Source organism: Piliocolobus tephrosceles, chromosome 8, assembly GCF_002776525.5.
Source record: "Piliocolobus tephrosceles isolate RC106 chromosome 8, ASM277652v3, whole genome shotgun sequence".
Classification (NCBI taxonomy): Eukaryota; Metazoa; Chordata; class Mammalia; order Primates; family Cercopithecidae; genus Piliocolobus; species Piliocolobus tephrosceles.
Genome location: NC_045441.1, coordinates 144,055,466 through 144,074,411, shown reverse-complemented (window position 1 = coordinate 144,074,411; position 18,946 = coordinate 144,055,466). Strand labels below are relative to the sequence as shown.

Genomic DNA, 18,946 nt, shown 5'->3' with positions numbered 1-18,946 from the left:
TAGGTGGCTCAAGCCTGTAATCCCAGCACTTTGGGAGGCCGAGACGGGCGGATCACGAGGTCAGGAGATCAAGACCATCCTGTCTAACATGGTGAAACCCCATCTCTACTAAAAATACAAAAAACAAACAAACAAACAAACAAACAATAGCTGGGCGTGGCGGGTGCCTGTAGTCCCAGCTACTTGGGAGGCTGAGGCAGGAAAACGGCGAGAACCTGGGAGGCAGAGCTTGCAGTGAGCTGAGATCACACCACTGCACTCCAGCCTGGGCGACAGACTGAGACTCCGTCTCAAAAACAAAAAGAGGAGACTGCTGAACTTTCCCATACTTTCTCCAGATTAGAAAGTCAGAGAGAACATATGTGCCCAAGTCTCCAGCCTAGAACAGCGGTGAAGTGCAGAAGGCAGGGTGGAGATGGGTGGCACTTGGTTTCCGGATGGCCTACCCGAATTGTGTCCCGGAGTTTGGACAGAATGCAAAAGTGGCCTCCCAGTCCATCACAGAAAAAGGCAGAAAGTTAGGTGGAAACCAGAATAGAACCTCAGGACATGAGTGTGCACACACACAAAAGGAAATGAAGAGAAAACTTCCACAATGCTTAGTACTCTGCAGAAGGCAGCAAAACTATACCCGTGAAGTGAGTTTTAAAACAGTTGCAAGGGGTTATTTCAAGAGAAACCACACTGGAAAATGTACATGAAAGGTTGCAAGTTACCCTGACTGGAAACCAGTAGGAACTAACTAGTCTTCTATTCTAACTAGAGTAAGTTATGATATTAACAATAATATCCCCAACAAATGCCTACTTATATACACTAAGCACCAGGTTTTTTTAAATGCACCTTCTTATAAGATCTTCACAATTGCCTAAATAAGATAGGAAACATCACGATCCTCACTGACAGGAGTGTTTACGTTTAAGTTGAAGAAACTCAAGTGTGCTGTGTGTCAACGTGTATGGGGTTGTGCTTCTACTCAAGTGTGCTGTTTGTGTGCATGTATGGGGGGTGTGCTTCTAAGGCTTTCCTCATATATTCAGGGATGACACCTGAAGGAAGAAAATCCAGACCGCAGCAATCTTTCAAGAGTCCCCCAGTTTAACGCGGGCGTTACTGCTGAATCTGTCTGCACAGCTGTTTTCTAGTACAAAACAGAACTCTGTCTGCTCTCATACCATGAAGCGTTTATGAGATGAGACGAACTTAGACTTCAAAAGGAGCCAGAACCGTCTTAATAGTAACATTACTTCTAAGTGACGACATGACGAGGGGGGGATGAGCGGCTGACCTGCTGTCCTCCAGAGTGCACAGCAGGGCTGCGTCCAGGTCTCCCTCTGCATAGCTCCACCCAACAGGGGCTACTGCCTTCTGCACCAAGAGAAACGATCAAGACTCTGGGGAGCCAGGAAGATGCCTCGCTGGCAGGGGAGGGGAAGCGCGCTCCGTCACTTGTGTACATGACAGGATGTGCTCCTAGTGCACAGACGGTCACTCCGACAGAAAAGGGGAGGGCGAGCACCCTTGCTTCTTGCCTGACAGCCTGAACTCAGAGAAGCTCCTTCCAATCCCCAGAGTTAAGGGAAGGATTAAGGAGCTGGGAACTGTGGCCTAGAGCAAGTTACTTCCTCTCCAAAGACCTGGGTTTCCTCTGTCTGAACTGGGGCCATGAGCACGCACTTGATTTCACATTGGTAAAATTTCTGGTGAGTCAGTGAACAGAGGAAGGAAAGCGTGCTGACACGCAGCAGCACGCACTGTCCCGAGAGCACAGCAGATGCTGCTGGGTAGACAGTTCAGAGCTGCGGGAAGCAATCACACTCCTGGTTGACTGTGGGTGCTCTTCTGGGTTTGTTCTGTGAAATAAGTCAGGAGACGAAAGGGCTTTGGTGAAAATGTTAATGCATTTTCAAAGCCAGAACAAAGGAAATGATGGTTCATTTATGAATGTGAGTACTATCGTGTGCCACGCGCTACAAATCAGAGTGTGTCTGAACACCGCCTCACGCCGACCTTCGCATTTCCAGGGCTGTGCGCGAGGCAACAAGCAGTACCTTCTTTGCAGGGTGAATTCCTTGGATGCTTTTGATCCCTGGAGGGACAGGCGAGTGTGCGTGGGGCCCCGCTGGCGGATGTGGGGGCTGCTGGAGGCCGCCCCTGGTCAGTGTCACCTTGCGGGCAGGCTGTGGACCCACTTCCGGAGGCTGGGGAAGCCGCTGGGGCTGGCCTTCTGGGTGAAAAAAGCCATCGCTGTCTCCTCCCTGCTGAAACCAAGAAGGCAGCACACTGTTCAGTGTCTGCTCCACCAAACGCTCCTCCCCAGCATTGCATTAGGAAGCCCACCTCAGCCAGTGTTCACCCACGAAGCAAAACCATTTCAAATAAGTGTGACTCAAAACTTGTCATTTCAGTAGAGCCAGTAAGGACAATTCTCATTGGAAAATGGTCAGGTTCTAACAAGACATTTGAAATTTCAAACACTAAGATCCCCTTTAATTACTGTATTCATATAAGAGGTCTGCGATTAAAATAAATGCTGTTGAATTCCGTGAAACACTGGTTACCTTCAAAATACTTCATATCCAATATGCATTTCCACTTTCAGCATGCGTTATTCATTTTCAAGAGCATTCTTGTTAAAATGTACAGTGTGCATAAGCAGTGGTTTTAAACTCTTAACTCCTATTCCAACCTACCCTAAGAAGCCAACGAGCCCAACTCCTGCTGGCTGTGGCTCTGAGTCTTCCAAACCCATCACAGCACCTTCCGCTCCCTCTGGATACAGGAACTTCAAATACTCTGACCTCTCCAATACAGTGTTCTGAAGCCGAAGAGCATCCCACAATACTGGCTAGAAACTTCCCTTCCTTCTGCTGAGAGTTACAATTGCCATGAGCAACTACAGAGTACATGGATTTCCAAGAAGCGCACTTACTCTATGAAGAACCTTAGAAATACCAGGAATCTTATCTTTTGTGTTTTATTAACAGTCTGTTCACCGATGAAGAAGCAAGTACACCCTGGAACCGCACCACCGATGTTGTTCATACCTCCAGGCAGCATGAACATGTCTTACAGTGGTGCCTATCAGCTACTTTCAATACTGAGTAGTGTTTCTCCCAAAGAACAGCTGGAGGCTGGGAGAGAACGGGGGCAAGGACGGCAGACACTGCCCTGGTTAATTATGTCAGGATGGATGCTTGGACTTGAAAGAAAAGGAAGACGGAGACTTTTATTAGCACCAGGCCCACTCTCAACATCGATGGGGATGGAGTGTCAATCACGGGATAGTAAATCCTCCCCAGAGTGCTCAGCGGTGCCAGGGTCTCCAGGGCAACCTGGTCAACCAGCTCAGAAGCAGCCCACATATCCTTGTCCCACTTTTCCTACCAAATGTATCTTGTGGAGACCAAATGGAACAAAGGGATCTGCCAAGAGAAGCAACACTGATTGGGGCAAGATGGATGTAGCTAAGACTTCTGCTAAGACTGCACAAAGTAACAGGGACTCAGGAAAAGATGAGATGAAAAATGTCATACAGGAACAGGTGGCATGAAAAAGTCTGCAAATCTCCCCTCTCCAAAACAAGTATAACCTGGACAAAATTTCCCAACACATGTGAGGCCTCTGGGAATCAAAGAAAATGAAACAAACGGAGAAGCACTTATTCCTGAGCTGTGAGGACAGTGCAGTGTGTGGCAGCTCCATCAGCACAGGGCCGAAACCCAGAAAGGCCTTAGGTCCCTCAGCAGCACTGGTACATACGTGCAGCACCCTCGGAGGGGAAGGCACAGGGAAGCCCATGGGTCTGTGGGCCTCCGGTCATGGTTCAGTTTGGAACAAGCAGCACACCAGCCAGAAATCTGAGAAACCTAATGAGGAAATTCCAGAACATAAAGTGCTGGAGAACGCCTAGATGGGCTCTCTCCACATGGCTGCCTGGGAAGCCCCAACCCACACACAGGTAACTGGCCACAGGGGGCCGTGCAGGGTCCAGAGACGTGAGCACAAGCTCCTCCCAGTTGCTGGCTGGCCACTAAGCTACGCAGCAGTAGGGTCAACCCCTAGGAAGCTAGGCTAAGAAATAAAAATAACAATACAAACACTGAACAAAAAATATTTAAACTCAATGAAAACAAAAATAAAACACATCAAAATTCAGGGAGTGCAACTTAAGCAATTACATCAAAAAGGAAAAACATCTAAAATCAATAATTTGAGTTTCTACCTCAAGAAGCTAGTCCCCCTTCCTCAAAAAAGGAAATCAAACCCAAGTAGAAGGAAGGAAAATGATAAAGATCACAGCAAAAAGCAATAGCATGGTAAAAAGAAAAAGAAAATCTGTGAAACCAAAAGCTGGTATTTTGAGATCAGCAAAAAACTGTTGCTCCTTTAAGGATACTGACCAAGAAAAAAGAAGAGAAGATAAATTACCAAAATAAGAAAACAGAGGGATCACCGCAAGGGACCCTAAGAAATTAAAAGGACATTACAAGCAACTTTACATCAACACACTAGACAATTTACATGAAATGAGCAAATTCCATGAGACACAAGCACCAAAACTGACTGAAAAAGAGAAAATATGAACAGAACTCTAAGAAGTAAAGACAATGAATTATTAAAAACCATTCACAGAGAAAAAGACCCAAATAGCTTCACCAGTAAGTTTTACCAAATATTTAAGGAAGAAAGACTACCAAGCTTACTCAATCTCTTTCAGAAAACAGAAGAGGCAGAAGCACTTTCCCACTCATTCTTTGGGTCTGGTATTACCCTAATACAAGGCCAAAGGCATCAAAAGAAAAAAGACACCTGCGAAAGAATATTCCTCATAAACATACATGAGAAAAAGTCCCCAACAGAATATTAGCAGACTCAATCTAGCAACACAGAAAAGGGATCACACCTCATGACCAGGTAAGATTCATCCCGGAAGCACAGGGCTGGTTTAACACCCCCTAATTAACCAAGGGAACATACTATACAAAGGAAAGGACCCTGTGTACATCTGCTATCGTCCAGCCAGGGCTGTGGGTGACTGAGCCAGATGGATTCTCCCACCTAACGCTCTAAGACGCTATCATGTGAATTATCATCTCCTGAAACGTGCTGATCTTACTGGAAGTCATTCCTATCTCACAGGGGCTACCCCCAACCCCCACATAAAAAGGGAAGCACTGTGAAAAGGCAGACCACTAGCACAATCCAAAGTCAGGCTGGTAGTCTGTGTTTCTTAAACCTTCTCCATGAGGTCTTCTACCCAAGGTGTGAGCAGGTATCCCACCAGGCAGGGAGGGCCTATCCTAAGTACACAATTTTTCAGTCTGTATCTTAAACAGCTATGTGAATTCTCTCTAGTTTTATACATGCTTGAAATTTTCTATGCTAAAAAGTTTTAAAATCTACAAATATATACCACATACCCTCATCTTTCATGAGAACCAGTGACCATTTATGAATTTATCCAAAATCCTATTGCAACAGTGTGGCCTGACAGTACAGTCTTAGCGTGAGATTCATAATTCACTATGCACGTGTTCAGCTGAGTACAGTGTTCATAATTCACTATGCACGTGTTCAGCTGAGTACACTGAGAACATTTTCAGTGGCTACTGTTGCAGTGGCTACCTCCTCCTCTTTACAAGCGTGAACACTTCACACCAGCCTCCAGGTCCCAGGAGGGCCCATGGAGGTGGAGGGGACATCAGACCACTCAGTTCTCCACACAACTCAGCAGCACAACAGTCTAACTGACTGTGGTTCTCCAACTTCTACCCTTTCCACTAAGGCGGACAAATGCATGGACTGTGGAAGGTGTGCTCTCTAAGAAGGACTTCCGTCGTATGAACTTAAGTAATCCAAATCAGCTCCCTGGTAGCTTAACTAACCAGGTCTCCAAGGATGCCGACTGCATTTGCTGTCCTGTACGTGCTTGAGAGAAGCCAGTGGTTTAGATCCCAGTGAATCTCTTCTGTTCACCATACCAGAATGTCTCATGCACACAGAAGGCACTGAAATACTTACTGAGTAAATCAGTAAATACTAGATTGTACTTTTTAAAGCTAAGTCGTTCTGAATGTGCTAAAAAGAGATCATGGTATCAGAATACTAGGTTACAGACACTGTCAATTATAGACACTGTCAATCACTGTCAATATGTATACACACATATTTACTACATGTCACTAAGATAATAAAAGGCCAACTTTCAGCCCAGCACCATGAAGTGTCACATGGCAGAGAGGAGACAGTACCTTTGGCCTAAAGGTAACAATGTTCATAGAACATGATGGAAGGCAAGACGAATGCTCTGGCCGCTGTTTCCCTGGCAACCCAAAGCTAGAAACAAGATGGTCTAGAGAGGAAACTTTAACAACAACAGCTGGCACCAGAAGTAGGATGCTATTATCTGCGTGTTGTAAGGTATACAATGCGTATGTGTATTTGGGTGATAAACAATAACACTGTAGTAATCTGATAATTTTTACACTGTGAATTAAGAACATAAACATTGAGTCAATAAATACCCCAAATAAGAAAAAGTTCTCTTCATTGTTATTTTGGGAAAGACACTGGAGAAAATTTATGTCTGGTGATATCAAGGTCAGATAAGAACTCTGAAAAATAAAGTTCTAAACTTTTATTTTCCATTGAAGGAAAGTTTATTTTTTAAGTAGGCTTGATCTCTATTTAAAGTTCAGAAATACGGGTATTACAAAAAGCCTTTCCTTTCCTCATCTGTTTCAAAAAAACTAAAATTTCCTTATGTAGATCTTGTAACCTAATGAAAGGGTCCTAATGTGATGGTGTCATACTTTGTTGATGACTTTCTAAGAAATGGCCTGAAAAGACAGGAATAAGGCCTGTGATGAGACAGTCCCTGCAGACGGAGACCTCACCTCCTACTGCCACCTCTGCTCATTCCGTTGGGCCGTGTGGGCCTTCCTGGGCCTGCCGCTGCATCCCTCCCTACTTGGGAAGCTCTTGGCCCCTGACTGACAGAGTCTTCGGTCCCAATGGCAGGTTGGGATGCAGCTACTTGGTTTTTCTTCCCAGTGGATCTGGCTCTCGATGGTCTCTTGCTTCCTGGAGGCATGTGCACCACAGTGTCCTCAGTGCAGGCAGATATCACAAGACACAGAAAGTGGGTGCTTCAGACAGAGTCTTGTGATGCCGACCACCCAACTTTCAAGAAAAGACTCTTCCTACACAACTGCTCACCAGAGAGAAGCCCTGCCTGGGTAAGCTCTGGAGTTGCTTATATCCAAGACAAGTTTTTGTACCTTATACAGCAGGGGTCCCCAACCCTCACTACCTTACTACTGTGTCCTGTTAGGACTGGGCTGCATGCACTGCAGGAGGTAAGCAGCAGGCGGGCAAGCATTACCACCTAAACTCCGCCTCCTGTCAGATCAGCAGAGGCATTCCATCCTCATAGGATTTACTGTGAACTGCACATGTGAGGGATCCAGGTTGATAGCTGCTTATAAGACTCTAATGTCTGATGATTTGAGGTGCAACAATTTCATCCTGAAACCATTCCCCACCGCCGACCCCAGTCCGTGGAAAAACTGTCTTCCAAGAAACCAGTCCCAGGTGCCAGGAAGGTTGGGGCCCCTGTTATATAGCAACAAATGATATCATAAAACTTTATAATGGAAATTTCTAAGGCACTCCTGGGATCTTAATCATCAAGAGTTTTGGTATTATTCAACATATTCACCTAGTACTGGCAGTGAAATAATCCACAGCTCACATCCGTTGACTGTCTACAACAGGACGAGAAATGTACTAGGGTCAGTACAGACACTGTTTTCCTTCAGTCCCACGGATGTAGCTTTGGTATTTTGTCCCTCCCCAAACCTTCTGCTGAAGTTATCCCCAGTGCTGGAGGTGGGGGTTAGTGGGAGGTGTTTGGATCAAGGGGCAGATGACTGTGAATAGCTTAGGCCATCCCCTTGGTGATAAGCAAGCTCTGAGTTCACAAGAGATCTAGCCATTCCGAGTGCGTGGCGCACGCCCCCCGCCGCACCACCACGCTCCTGCTTTCGCCGTGAAATGCGCCTGCTCCCCACTCTGCATTCCACCATGATTGGAAGCTTCCTGATGCCTCCCAAGAAGCCAAGCAGATGCCAGCACCATGCTTCCTGTAAAGCCTGCAGAACCCTGAGCCAATTAAACCTCTTCTCTTTATAAATTATCCAGTCTCAGGTATTTCTTTATAGCAGTACAAGCACTGCCTAATACACCTCCCTGAGAGGTAAGTATTATTATCCTCACGGTGCCCATTAAACAAACTTCAGTCACCCAGTAGGCGCTGGAACATCTTTGTGGCTCCAAAACCAGGGGAGTTACGCTAACATAATTTGAAACTATATTCAGCGAGAGTTGAAACAAACGGGATCAACAATTATATCACTTTTTTAAATTTTTTTTATTTTTATTTTTTTTCTCTTAAATCATTTTAATTAAACGAAGGGTTACTATAACGCTGTGCTTCTGAATTTTTCTGAAGATCATGCTAAGCACTGAAGGCTTGAATATAAGTAAAAGGTTGTTTCATTTTGTAAGAAAAAAATGAGTTTTTTTTTTTTCTAATTAAAAGAACAATTATTCTCTTTTGACTTAGCATGAGGAAAAGCTAATTCTACAGAACAATTTCAAGTTTCTGGGTTTTACTCCAGTTCACACTAGGATGTAAACTAGCATACACATCCCTAGGTTGTGGCCAGGAGTGTGGTTTGGATCAGGTGAACAACTTCTACCCACGGGTCAAATTCTCCCATTGACTCTTCGATTCAACAACTTGTCCCTTTGGATTCTGTGGATCACATTCAAATTTTACTTTACTGGTGGTTTTGTTTTTGAGAAAATTTTCATTTCACCTTTCCCAATGGACAGATGTTTATTTCAAGGTACACTTCAGCCCATATTGTAATTGATACCTACAATCTCTGTCAGGAAGTAGGCAAGCATTACTCTGAATGGCATCGATACAGCTTGGTGGTCCTGATCATTACTTGCAAATTGACAAGTCCTGTTTTAGCCACAAAATCAGGTATTACGACAGCCATGCTGGGGAGAGGAAAAATACCGGTTTTGATACTACCCAGATACCGCAGATGCTACCCACCACCGAGCTACCTGGCTATCTGGAAATTGCTGGTGACGTTTCTGCCCAAACTTTGCTGCCTACTTCGCAACTTGTGCTTTCGCCTGGGGTTTTACCATTCACTCCAACTCACGGGCAGCACACAGTCACATTCAGCCTCTCCTGGGTTCCCAACATGCTCAGATTAAACATCACGATCCCAGCTGCCATTTCATGTCACCTCTTAGAACAAATAGCAAGCAGAGTGCACCACCACGAGAGGAGTTAACTGCAACGCACCAGACTCACACTTGGCTCAATTTATATGGCATGAACAATTTGGAAACAACGCTTTCAATTCCTTTTACTGCATATACCAAAACAATTTCCTGATTTTTACTTTTGATTTCAGTATGTTGTAGTACAAATAACCAGGAACAAATTCTTCAACTGATTACATCTGAGAAACAAATTGATTACATATTTTTATACCTATACTCACACACATAGACAAGATTTGACTAAGAACCAATCCAAATTAAATCTACCCATTTATTTATAAGTCTTCTATAAGGTTATAATTATGCATATAATTATGGCATTGAAAGAGATCCTAAAGTTACTAGTACTTAAGTAAATTTTAAAATACTGTTGATTCAAATTGAATTTTAGAAAGCTGTTATCTTAACGTCCGCATGTAAGTGTTGTATGTGGGTGACAGACTACATTCTATTCATACAAAGTATGTTTGCTTTGAAACTGAATTTCTCCAGGGTGGTGTTCGCTTTTTAACTCTTTAAGCAACACTAGGTCCGGACAACATTTTAAATTATCTTCTACTTCCTCCAAAGCACAGGAGAGAGAAAAGAAGTTTTGTTATCTCAGGTCAAACCAGAAACATTTTTTTCCCACAAATGATTATCTTTTAATACTTATAAAAATCGCTTTTTAGACGAGTTTTTTTTTTTTTTTAATATATAAAAGGCACTATTTGAATTAAGTAAGCTTAGGGAATACTTTTTATCAGCTTAATCATTACAAAAAAAAAGAGGTCTGGAGCCCCCAACATTAGCAGGACAAATTTACTTATAACAAATGGTTTAAACACATAGATAAAAACACCTATTGATATTGTCAGGGCTTCTTGCAATTTGACAGATCAAATCTTATTTTCATTCTTAAACCCCATGAAGAAGTGCTATCACTGATGTGCATTCACTAGCGAGCAAATTGATTAACCCCCTCTATAGAAATCTCAACTCTTGATTATACCTATCAGACGTTAAGCAGCATTATTCTAGAGTGACAACACTTGACAAATTCCCCAACCATTTTTCTCAGCCTTTGTGGCCCTGCTAACTTGTATTAACCCTGATGAAAAATTAATTTTCCTTATCTTCTTCTAAACCCCAAAATCCAAATCCGCCAAACTGGCAACTCTTTCTGTAAAGGTATTATGAAAACCTCTAAAAGATTAATTGCATGTCTTCAGGTGACATTAAATTAATTTCTGTACTCATGACAGACATTTGCTACTCCGTACTGAGAGGACAGATAACATTGTCAGGACACAGAAGGACAGGGGTGTAGTGTCCCAGGGCAGCCTCTTATGAATTCTCTTTTCGATAAGGCCATACTTCACTGTCACCGCTGGTGTTGCTGATCTTCCAGTCCAGAGACCTCACTGAACAGGTTTCTATTAACCACAACAATGCTGGGCCTATCCCTGTAATCTTTATAAAGCTCACTCAAAATGTGGACAGTAAATGATATGCATGCTATACGAAGTTTCTAAATAGAAATACATTTAGGGCTCCACTATTTTTTTCTCTGAAGATTACTGGATTAAACAAGGTAAAAGAAAATACTAATAAACAGGCTCCCATTCTCTTCCTTCTCTGTGATAAATTATCCTTATGAAATACCAAGCATGCAAAACATGGGGAGCACTTACATCTAACATACTGCCTATCTGGAACTGGGTCTGCACAAGCAGAACTAAAACCAAATCCATAAGGTTAGAGAGACCAGGTTGGACAGACCTCCTAATTACCAAGCTTCATCAAAGAAAAGGGTTCTCTCAGCTCATGCATTTTGACTTTCTAGTACAGTATGGTGAGAACACGGCATAGTTATTCAAGTGCTTGCTCTCTCTCAACAGTCTACCTTTCTGACATTAGTTAGGCCTGTGGCAATCTTTAAAAAGCAAAATGAACTGGCCTCTGAAGGAACAAACCAAAGCCTTCAGCCTCTGAAGTGACCTCATACCTCAGGACTGTCCAATTTCGACAGCACAAACTTACCAGTCTAAAAAGAAAAGGATTACTAAAGTGAGCCAGGTGCCTCTGGATGCTGTGGCTTATGAGGCAGGGCATGAAGTCTAGCTCTTCCAGCCACAGTCCCTCACACAGGGGTGCAGCCCCAGGCTCCGAAAAGTGGCCCTTCCACAAGGACCTGCTCTGCAGCACTGAGCAAGTTCTGCAGAACAGGTGACCAGGGTCCTATCTGGGTAGGCTGTTGAAAGTTAGGGGAGGGAAGTTACCTAAGACACTGAAGAAAGCAGATTCCCCTTCTGCTGGGGTGGGTGAGTGAACTAATCCTGATTCCTAACTGAAGGTGAATTAACTTCTGATTCACCTGCTAATTTTACTCCCTAACATCATACTCCTAAAAAAAATCATAAATTAATGAGTACGGAAATTCTTATGTGTTCAAAATAATTTCTGTCCTCTAATGACCAATGGTCTATCTTGCCATGTTTAGAGGCCACATGATTAACAATGGTTGTCTCTTTGGAAATTATCAATTCTGCCCACACTAAGACATTTCAAAGCTCTTAAAAACAAGTATTCATGCACAACTGTTTCTGTTCCAAAAGGAAGATGCTAGACTGTACATCTTATCAAATAAGTGATTAATCAGGATTCTATATGCCCTATTTTTCTTTCACTCTTCTGCTATTTGCCTGTTGCCCATTTTACCACTCATTAGCACCTTTAAACAAATGAGGTCAAACTCCACCCAGCCAACTTGGCCAGCATGAGGTGCCTGCCCTGTGCCTCCACGTACCTCCCTCCTCCCCCAAGCACCTGGATGTGCATCTCTCATGACCCCCACCTCTGGGTCAGTCTCCCTCCCTGCCTGGTCTTCCCAGAACTGTCCTGTCGGAAACCCACCTGCGGCTCTGCCCTTCTCAGGGGCGGGTTCAGACTCTGGAAGCTTCTTCCTGAGTCGCTTCTATCGGGCCCCTCTCAGCTCCTCTTAGCTCTGCTATCCACTCCCAGGCACTGCCAGGGATCATCCTAGGAAGTCACCTTCTGCCAGAAATCAGGCGGCCAGAACAGCGGCATCCTCCTGTCCGAGACCTTAGAGGCTAAAAACATGGATTCCCCTGAATGGCATTCACAAGGTGGAGGCTCTTCTGCCTTTGCATGGGTCTTCACCACAAACAAGTTACCAATGCAGATTCACCACTTAACACAATTCAAAAAGCAGCAAAACAGGATGTGAAATATCCCATTTTGCAAAATGAATAAAGAAGGACTCTCAGGAGGCGATAATAAATTTTTGCATGAAATAATGCCTACAAGAATTAGTAATGATTCATGTTTTTTGTCTTTTTCCAAATTTTGCTCATTTACCGGTATCATCGAAGTATCAACAGAAACTACTACTTTGATCATCAGAAGTACTGGGGAAAGAGGTAAGAACACTGCTAATTCCGCCTGTGCTATTTCAGTAAGAGAATGCAAGCCATGTTGCCATTTTCAACATAGTATTTAAAAATCTTAAACATTTATAATGTACTTGAAACTGCCTTACATCCTGAACACACAAAAAAAGACCAAACCCCCACTCAGGTAAGCAGCAGTAACTTCAAGAGCCAGCTCTGAAAACACACGGTCAGACGGGAAGACCGGGCTGCAGAGGAGCGGTGTGTGGGAGCGGCCGTCCGGGGAGGCGTCCCAGAAGACGGCCCACTTGAGTTGGATCCAAAGTAGGAAGTAAGCGAGAGATGGCACATCCAGAAAAGGAGCAGGAGTGACCGTAGGAAATTCTAACCCCAACCAAAGTACTGAGCAATTTCCGTGGCTTCTTAGGCCAGTGGTTCCCACAGGGCGATAGGCAGCCTCAGAAGCATGTGATGTATGTTTCTGCCCAGCTCTCAACTCAGTGCTCAGCTGTGTCTCATGCCCTTCCACGTATCAACACTTAGGTTAGAACCTCAACAAAATTTGCAAATAATGACTGTCAATCTTTTGTTTGGGTTTATAGAGGATGAGGGACTCACTTTAAATATCTAAATAGTAATGTTTAATTCTTAGAACTATTAACTACAATAATTCAAAAAATGAAATCAAAATAGCAAAAATTACTTCCTAATTCCCACCAATGACCTATTTCAAAAAACACAGTTACAACAAAATCCAACCGATTCAAGCAGTATCTGTATGAACCATTTTCCTTTCTTTGCAACTCACTGTAGAAGAATCAAAAATGTGCTGAGTGGGCCCAGAAGGGAGGAGAGCCAAAAGTAGTGGGCAAAAATGGCTCCCAGATCTCCACTCCGAGGACCTGGAGCTGCCAAGAAGCAGGACTGATTCCCGAGCCCAGGCAGAGAAGGAACGTCTTCTTGCACCAGGAAGTGAGGACATGTTCCAAGAGTAACGGCAACAAATCCAAGGACACAGAAGCAGTTCAGAGGGGCTCTCACTGGTCCATCTGGGACAATTCTAACAGCAACATAAACAACGACAGTGACAGTTCACTGCATAAAGTAAGAATTCATAAGCCCATACTGACATAAATAAACGAACAAATAACGGAAGGAGAAGAGTAAATTATCACAGCAGGAGTATGACAGCTAACAAGTACAGAAGTGTTGGCATTAGAAAAACTTCAGTGCCTGCTAACAATAGTGAAAATTTGATCAGAAATGAGATATTTATATAGTCCCACTAGTCTCAAAGTATCTTCCTATAAATTACTTACCAATTACAAAGGGTAAAACTGTAACATTACAGAGGAGAGACTTGGCAAACACCACTTTTACCCATCCTCCGCCTCATCCAAGTGAATCCTGTCAACACTGGACAAGCCTCCCAACTGAACGCACTGGGAAGGACCCGGTATCCCCTCCAGGGTGTTCCTGCCAAATATGGACAACCTGAAACTGATCAGGACGAATCCTAAGATAAACCAAATTAAAGGGCATTCCCTCTGCTCTTTCAAAAGGTCAAGGGCAAGAAACAACAGATTTAGGGGACACGATGAATACAACGAATGATCCTGGACTAGACCCTGGCAAGGTGGGGGTAGCTACAGAGGACATAATTGGGCCAGTGAATAAAATCCAAATATACACTCTGAATAAGATGATAGTATTGCATCGCTTCACAGCATTTTTATTTCTGATAATGTGCAGTTGTGGTTTTGTAAGAGGATATCTGTGTTCTGAGGTAACACACCATGTCTCCAACCTACTCTCTCAAAGGTTTGGGAAAGAAGGTTTCTGTGCATGCAAATGGGCAAAAAGACCAGGATAAAGCAAACTTGACAAAATGTAAACAACTGGTGAATCTGATAAAGGACGTATATGAGTTTCTCCTACTGTTCTTCAACTAAAATTATAATAAAACATTCCCTTTCCCACCTCCTCAAGCTCCACAAAAGATATCAGGTATATATACATATCATCCCAAAAGTGGGATGGTAGAAAGGGAAGAAATTTACAAATGCAGTCCAACACCACAAGAGCATGATCCCACAAATAAACTGGGACCTTCAGCATGTAGCATTTTGACAGCCTTTTAAAAATAAAATAACGGAGCATCACAATTGGACAGCTGGCTTTCCTGCGGGGGCATTCTGTGCTTTTCCCATTTCTCTGTGTGGCCAACAGAATAAAGGACTGTTTACTTAATGTGCTGCCAAATTCTTAAAATTTTCATTATCTTGATTAGAATAAAGCAGCTGAATTCAGTATTTGCTCTCATTTTCTTAAAGAACACTATAAATAGCCACTCCAAAAAAAAAAATTTTTTTTCTTTTTCCTTCAACTAAAAGGGTAGTAACATTTATTGAGCTATTATCACATATTCAAGCACTGTGCCACTCACTTTACATGATTATGACAATTAATCCTTGCAAGGATCCTGGGAGGAGAGTTGGTTCTCATTGTACTGATGAGGAAACTGGGATTCACTCAGGCCAGGTAACCAAGGTTACAGAGATGCAAAATGAAAACCAAGATGCAAACGCTTCAAAAACTATACCATTTCCTTAAATAGGAAGACAGAAACTGAACACCTAAGGCAAAGAATTTCCCCTGGCACTTGTTTGTTCTAATTCCCCTTTCTTGTGTTTAATCACACAGACTGGTTTTAGATGACTACAGTAAGTTTACACTAAGTAAACATCTTATACTTTTTATATTTGCTCTGTTATTACTTGAATTGTTTTTCTGGGAATTATGTCTTGGTTATGAACAAAATTATAATGTAACAAAGTTGTTCTTTTGGTTTCTTAAACACTTAAAAATAGCTTTCTGAGAAATGGGCAAATGAAGAATATTTCTATATTCTAAGTAATTAAAAGAGAACCATTCCATCAAATATAATTCTATAGATGAACTATTTACTTAATAGTCAGGAAGGCACATGAAATTTTAGCAGTATTTTCTGCTATCTAACATTACTTACAAGCAGCATTAATACGTTCCTTTTGTAATCTCACCTAGCAAATCCAGACAATAAAATGAGTGAAAAAAATGGAAATTCACATACAGAGATTGACGAGCCTCAAAACAAAAGATCTCTTCCCATTTCAAATTCCCCTAATATTTCCCTTCAAAGTTTTAAATGTAAAATGTGACTTAATTTGATTCACACAGAAATGTTCAAGGATGGATTCACAGCACGTAGCAAATGATGGCTATACTTAACCAGGACATAATATGCACTCCCTTTCCTGGGCCAGCGGCCCAGGTTCTGGAACCAGGATGATGGAACCCTAGCCATTCGCCAGGCCTATATTCACAGCTGAGGCTACTCACCAACCAGGCTGCTTTTTCATGTATCAAATCCTTCTCAGCCTAACGTTCCAGGCAGTCACTATCAAATCAGTTGCGTTGGCAACCAAAATGAAACCTAACCACCATCATCATCATCATCATCATCATCATCATCATCATCATCATCATCATCCTAGGAGTCCCCATTAAGCATTTTCCCAGTCAATCCGGACTGCTAACAGCAGAATATTGTACCTAATCAAGAAATAAGTAACACCATGAAAAACAGCAGATGGGTAAAGAGCATAAGATTCAGCATTAAACCACAGTTGGAAGCCCAGCTCTCCCACTTAGTAGTTGTGTGGCCCTAGGCTAGTTTCAAAACCCCTTTGAGGTTCAATGCACTCGCCTCAGAAGGATGTTGGAGTACGTGCTCAACACTTAATAAATGATAGCCACTGCTATTATCTGGCATAAAATCACATATTTCTAAAAGGGGCCTTAGAAGCATTCTACAAAGAAAATGGGAAGTTAGGAAGTGCTTCTGTGTACCAGAAGCTTTCGTTTGTTGACTCCTCATAGCAGACTTATTAATCCCACCTGCAGATTGGAAATTAAAGTTCAGAAAAATGAAATGAATGTTCAGGGTCCCAAACAACAGACAACTATTCAAACAGGAGTCTTTCTGCACCCAAAGCCACACTGCTTTACCCCATCACATGACTGCGTGCACAGGTGAGCTCTCAGTCCTAGAGAAAGGCTCCGATCGCTATACTCTACAGCAAGACATTTCAGAGCAGCCAACAGCAAACGCGATGCCAGCAATGAGCTCTTGAATCTGCAGAGTCACTTTTCAAGCTTTAAACCTAGACGCTGACCCTAGTCAACACAATCGTGTAAGAAACAATACCAGGAATCATGCTGTTCATTTCTTTTCAAAACTGTTCCCTATGCACACGCATACTGCAGCAGCAGCCACAAAAGGGACCACCATGAAAGGACTAGACGTTCTCTTACAATGACAAGGACCAAGGAAAATCACCTGAAAGGCGATATAATTAACCACAGGACAGACTACAAAAACCTACGGTGTTAAGACTCAGCCTCCCTCACTTTTCAGAAAACCCAGTTTAATAAAATCCAACGATAAATTATTTCATTGTAAGTAATGAAATATCAAAAATATAGAAGAAAACTCCACTTGATACACAATTGCCTCATAGACATGAGTATACTCACAGAAACCTAATTAAGTTGTATATCATAGTAAGAAAAGAACTGTGCTTTCATAAACATGTGAAGAATCCTGTGGACACATATTTTAACTGCAGTCACCCACCAACCAGAGAACAAGTTCTTGAATGGCACTATACAAAGATAGTTCACCATCCTGTCTAGAGACGTGAAGAATTAGGAGGCTACTGAGTGCAAAGAATAATTTAATCAAATGCATTAGATTTAGTTACACTAGTTTAATTAGAAAAAAGTGAAGGAGGTAATTTAGGTTAGGTTAGGATATAGTTTAGGTTAGAAAAAATGGGAAACATGAACCAACAATAAAATGTTTTTATTAAATAAGTAATCATAAAACTAAAGTGTATATAATGATATTCTGTATAGGTACTATGTACAAGTTAATCCTCCCCAAACGCTAAGCTCCTGTCAGCCAAGGCCTGCTCAGCCCTCTGCTCATTAAGATTTCTGAAGGCAGAAAACATCCCTGGGCATTCAGATCACAGTCCCCAGATGCAGAGAATGCCTCAGCAGCAGCCAGGAACAGAAACACCAGCCAAAATAAACATTTCCTTTTTGTATTGTCTGAAATAAGCACAATTTGCAATTAACCACCATTAGCAATATGTTCTCTCAAAAAGAGTCCTCACCCACAAAAAAAAACAAAAAACAAGGCCATTAGGCAAATACTGTTTGTTCTGGTTCAGAGAAATACGAACAAGAGATCTTCCCTGCTAAGTCAAAAGTGCCAAAGTGCTATGGGAGGGGCCTGAGTAAACTCTAAGATACTCTAACATGTGGGCTAGTTAACATGAGGTGAAAGATAAAGAGCTGTTCCAAAGTACTGGTTTGACAGCTATTTTCATGAAAAAATCCTTTGCTTTTCCTATTTATTGTAAAATTAGCATAACTTTGGAATTAGGTCTGACACAAAAATAAATTTTTTCCATTAGAGAAAAAGAGTAAAAATTCACGTAGATAAAATTCTTTTAAAGGAAAGCTGTTGATGAGTGTAAAAGCTGCTCTTTGATGGTAGAAACCAGACCCTTCACTTCCCAGCCTGCCAGTGCAGAGTACATGCAGCCATTGTAATAAACAGCACCAGTTCTGCTTGCTATGGGAAAAGGCCTAATTCCCAACAATGGGCAACATCTCATCTTAAAAAGTTTATAACACAAGTAAAAGAATGAGACACTGATTAACACAGTACACCTAAAAACAAGGTCAAAAGCAAAACGGCCATAAGCACTGAAGAAACTAATGAGTGCTTGAGTTCTCACCGAAAGGTAACAAATTCATGTAATATGAAAATATGTGTATGTAATACAATTCCTCTCAACATTTCTACTTACAATGAACAGACGTGAGAAAACAGATTCACTGGATATTCTACATATAGAACTTCTAATTATAGTATTTTGTACAAATTTTCTTATAGCACATGAAGAAGTCATAGTTTTGTTCCACAAACCGAGAATTAAAAGCACTAAATCTCAGCTAATTAACCAACAAAATGAGTTACTCTCAAGCATAAGCAAGGAGCCGAAGTAACGTACTCCTTCACATGCTCACATGTCCTACCATCCTGAAATGGACTAAAAGAGAGATGC

General features: G+C 42.3%; 1 protein-coding gene across 5 annotated transcripts in view; it reads right to left on the bottom strand.

Moving 5' to 3' along the window:
- RBM33 (RNA binding motif protein 33) overlaps nt 1–18,946 on the bottom strand; it is a 133,747-nt gene that overhangs the window by 16,533 nt on the left and 98,268 nt on the right. For 2 of the 5 annotated variants that reach the window (XM_026447014.1, XM_026447016.1), the window contains exon 15: nt 2,052–2,261. The exons of 1 other annotated variant lie outside the window; for it this stretch is intronic. In XM_026447014.1, the coding sequence (XP_026302799.1) occupies nt 2,052–2,261 (210 nt within the window). The remainder of the gene's footprint in view (nt 1–2,051; nt 2,262–18,946) is intronic. 2 more of the 5 variants (XM_026447015.1, XM_026447017.1) reach the window with 1 other exon arrangement.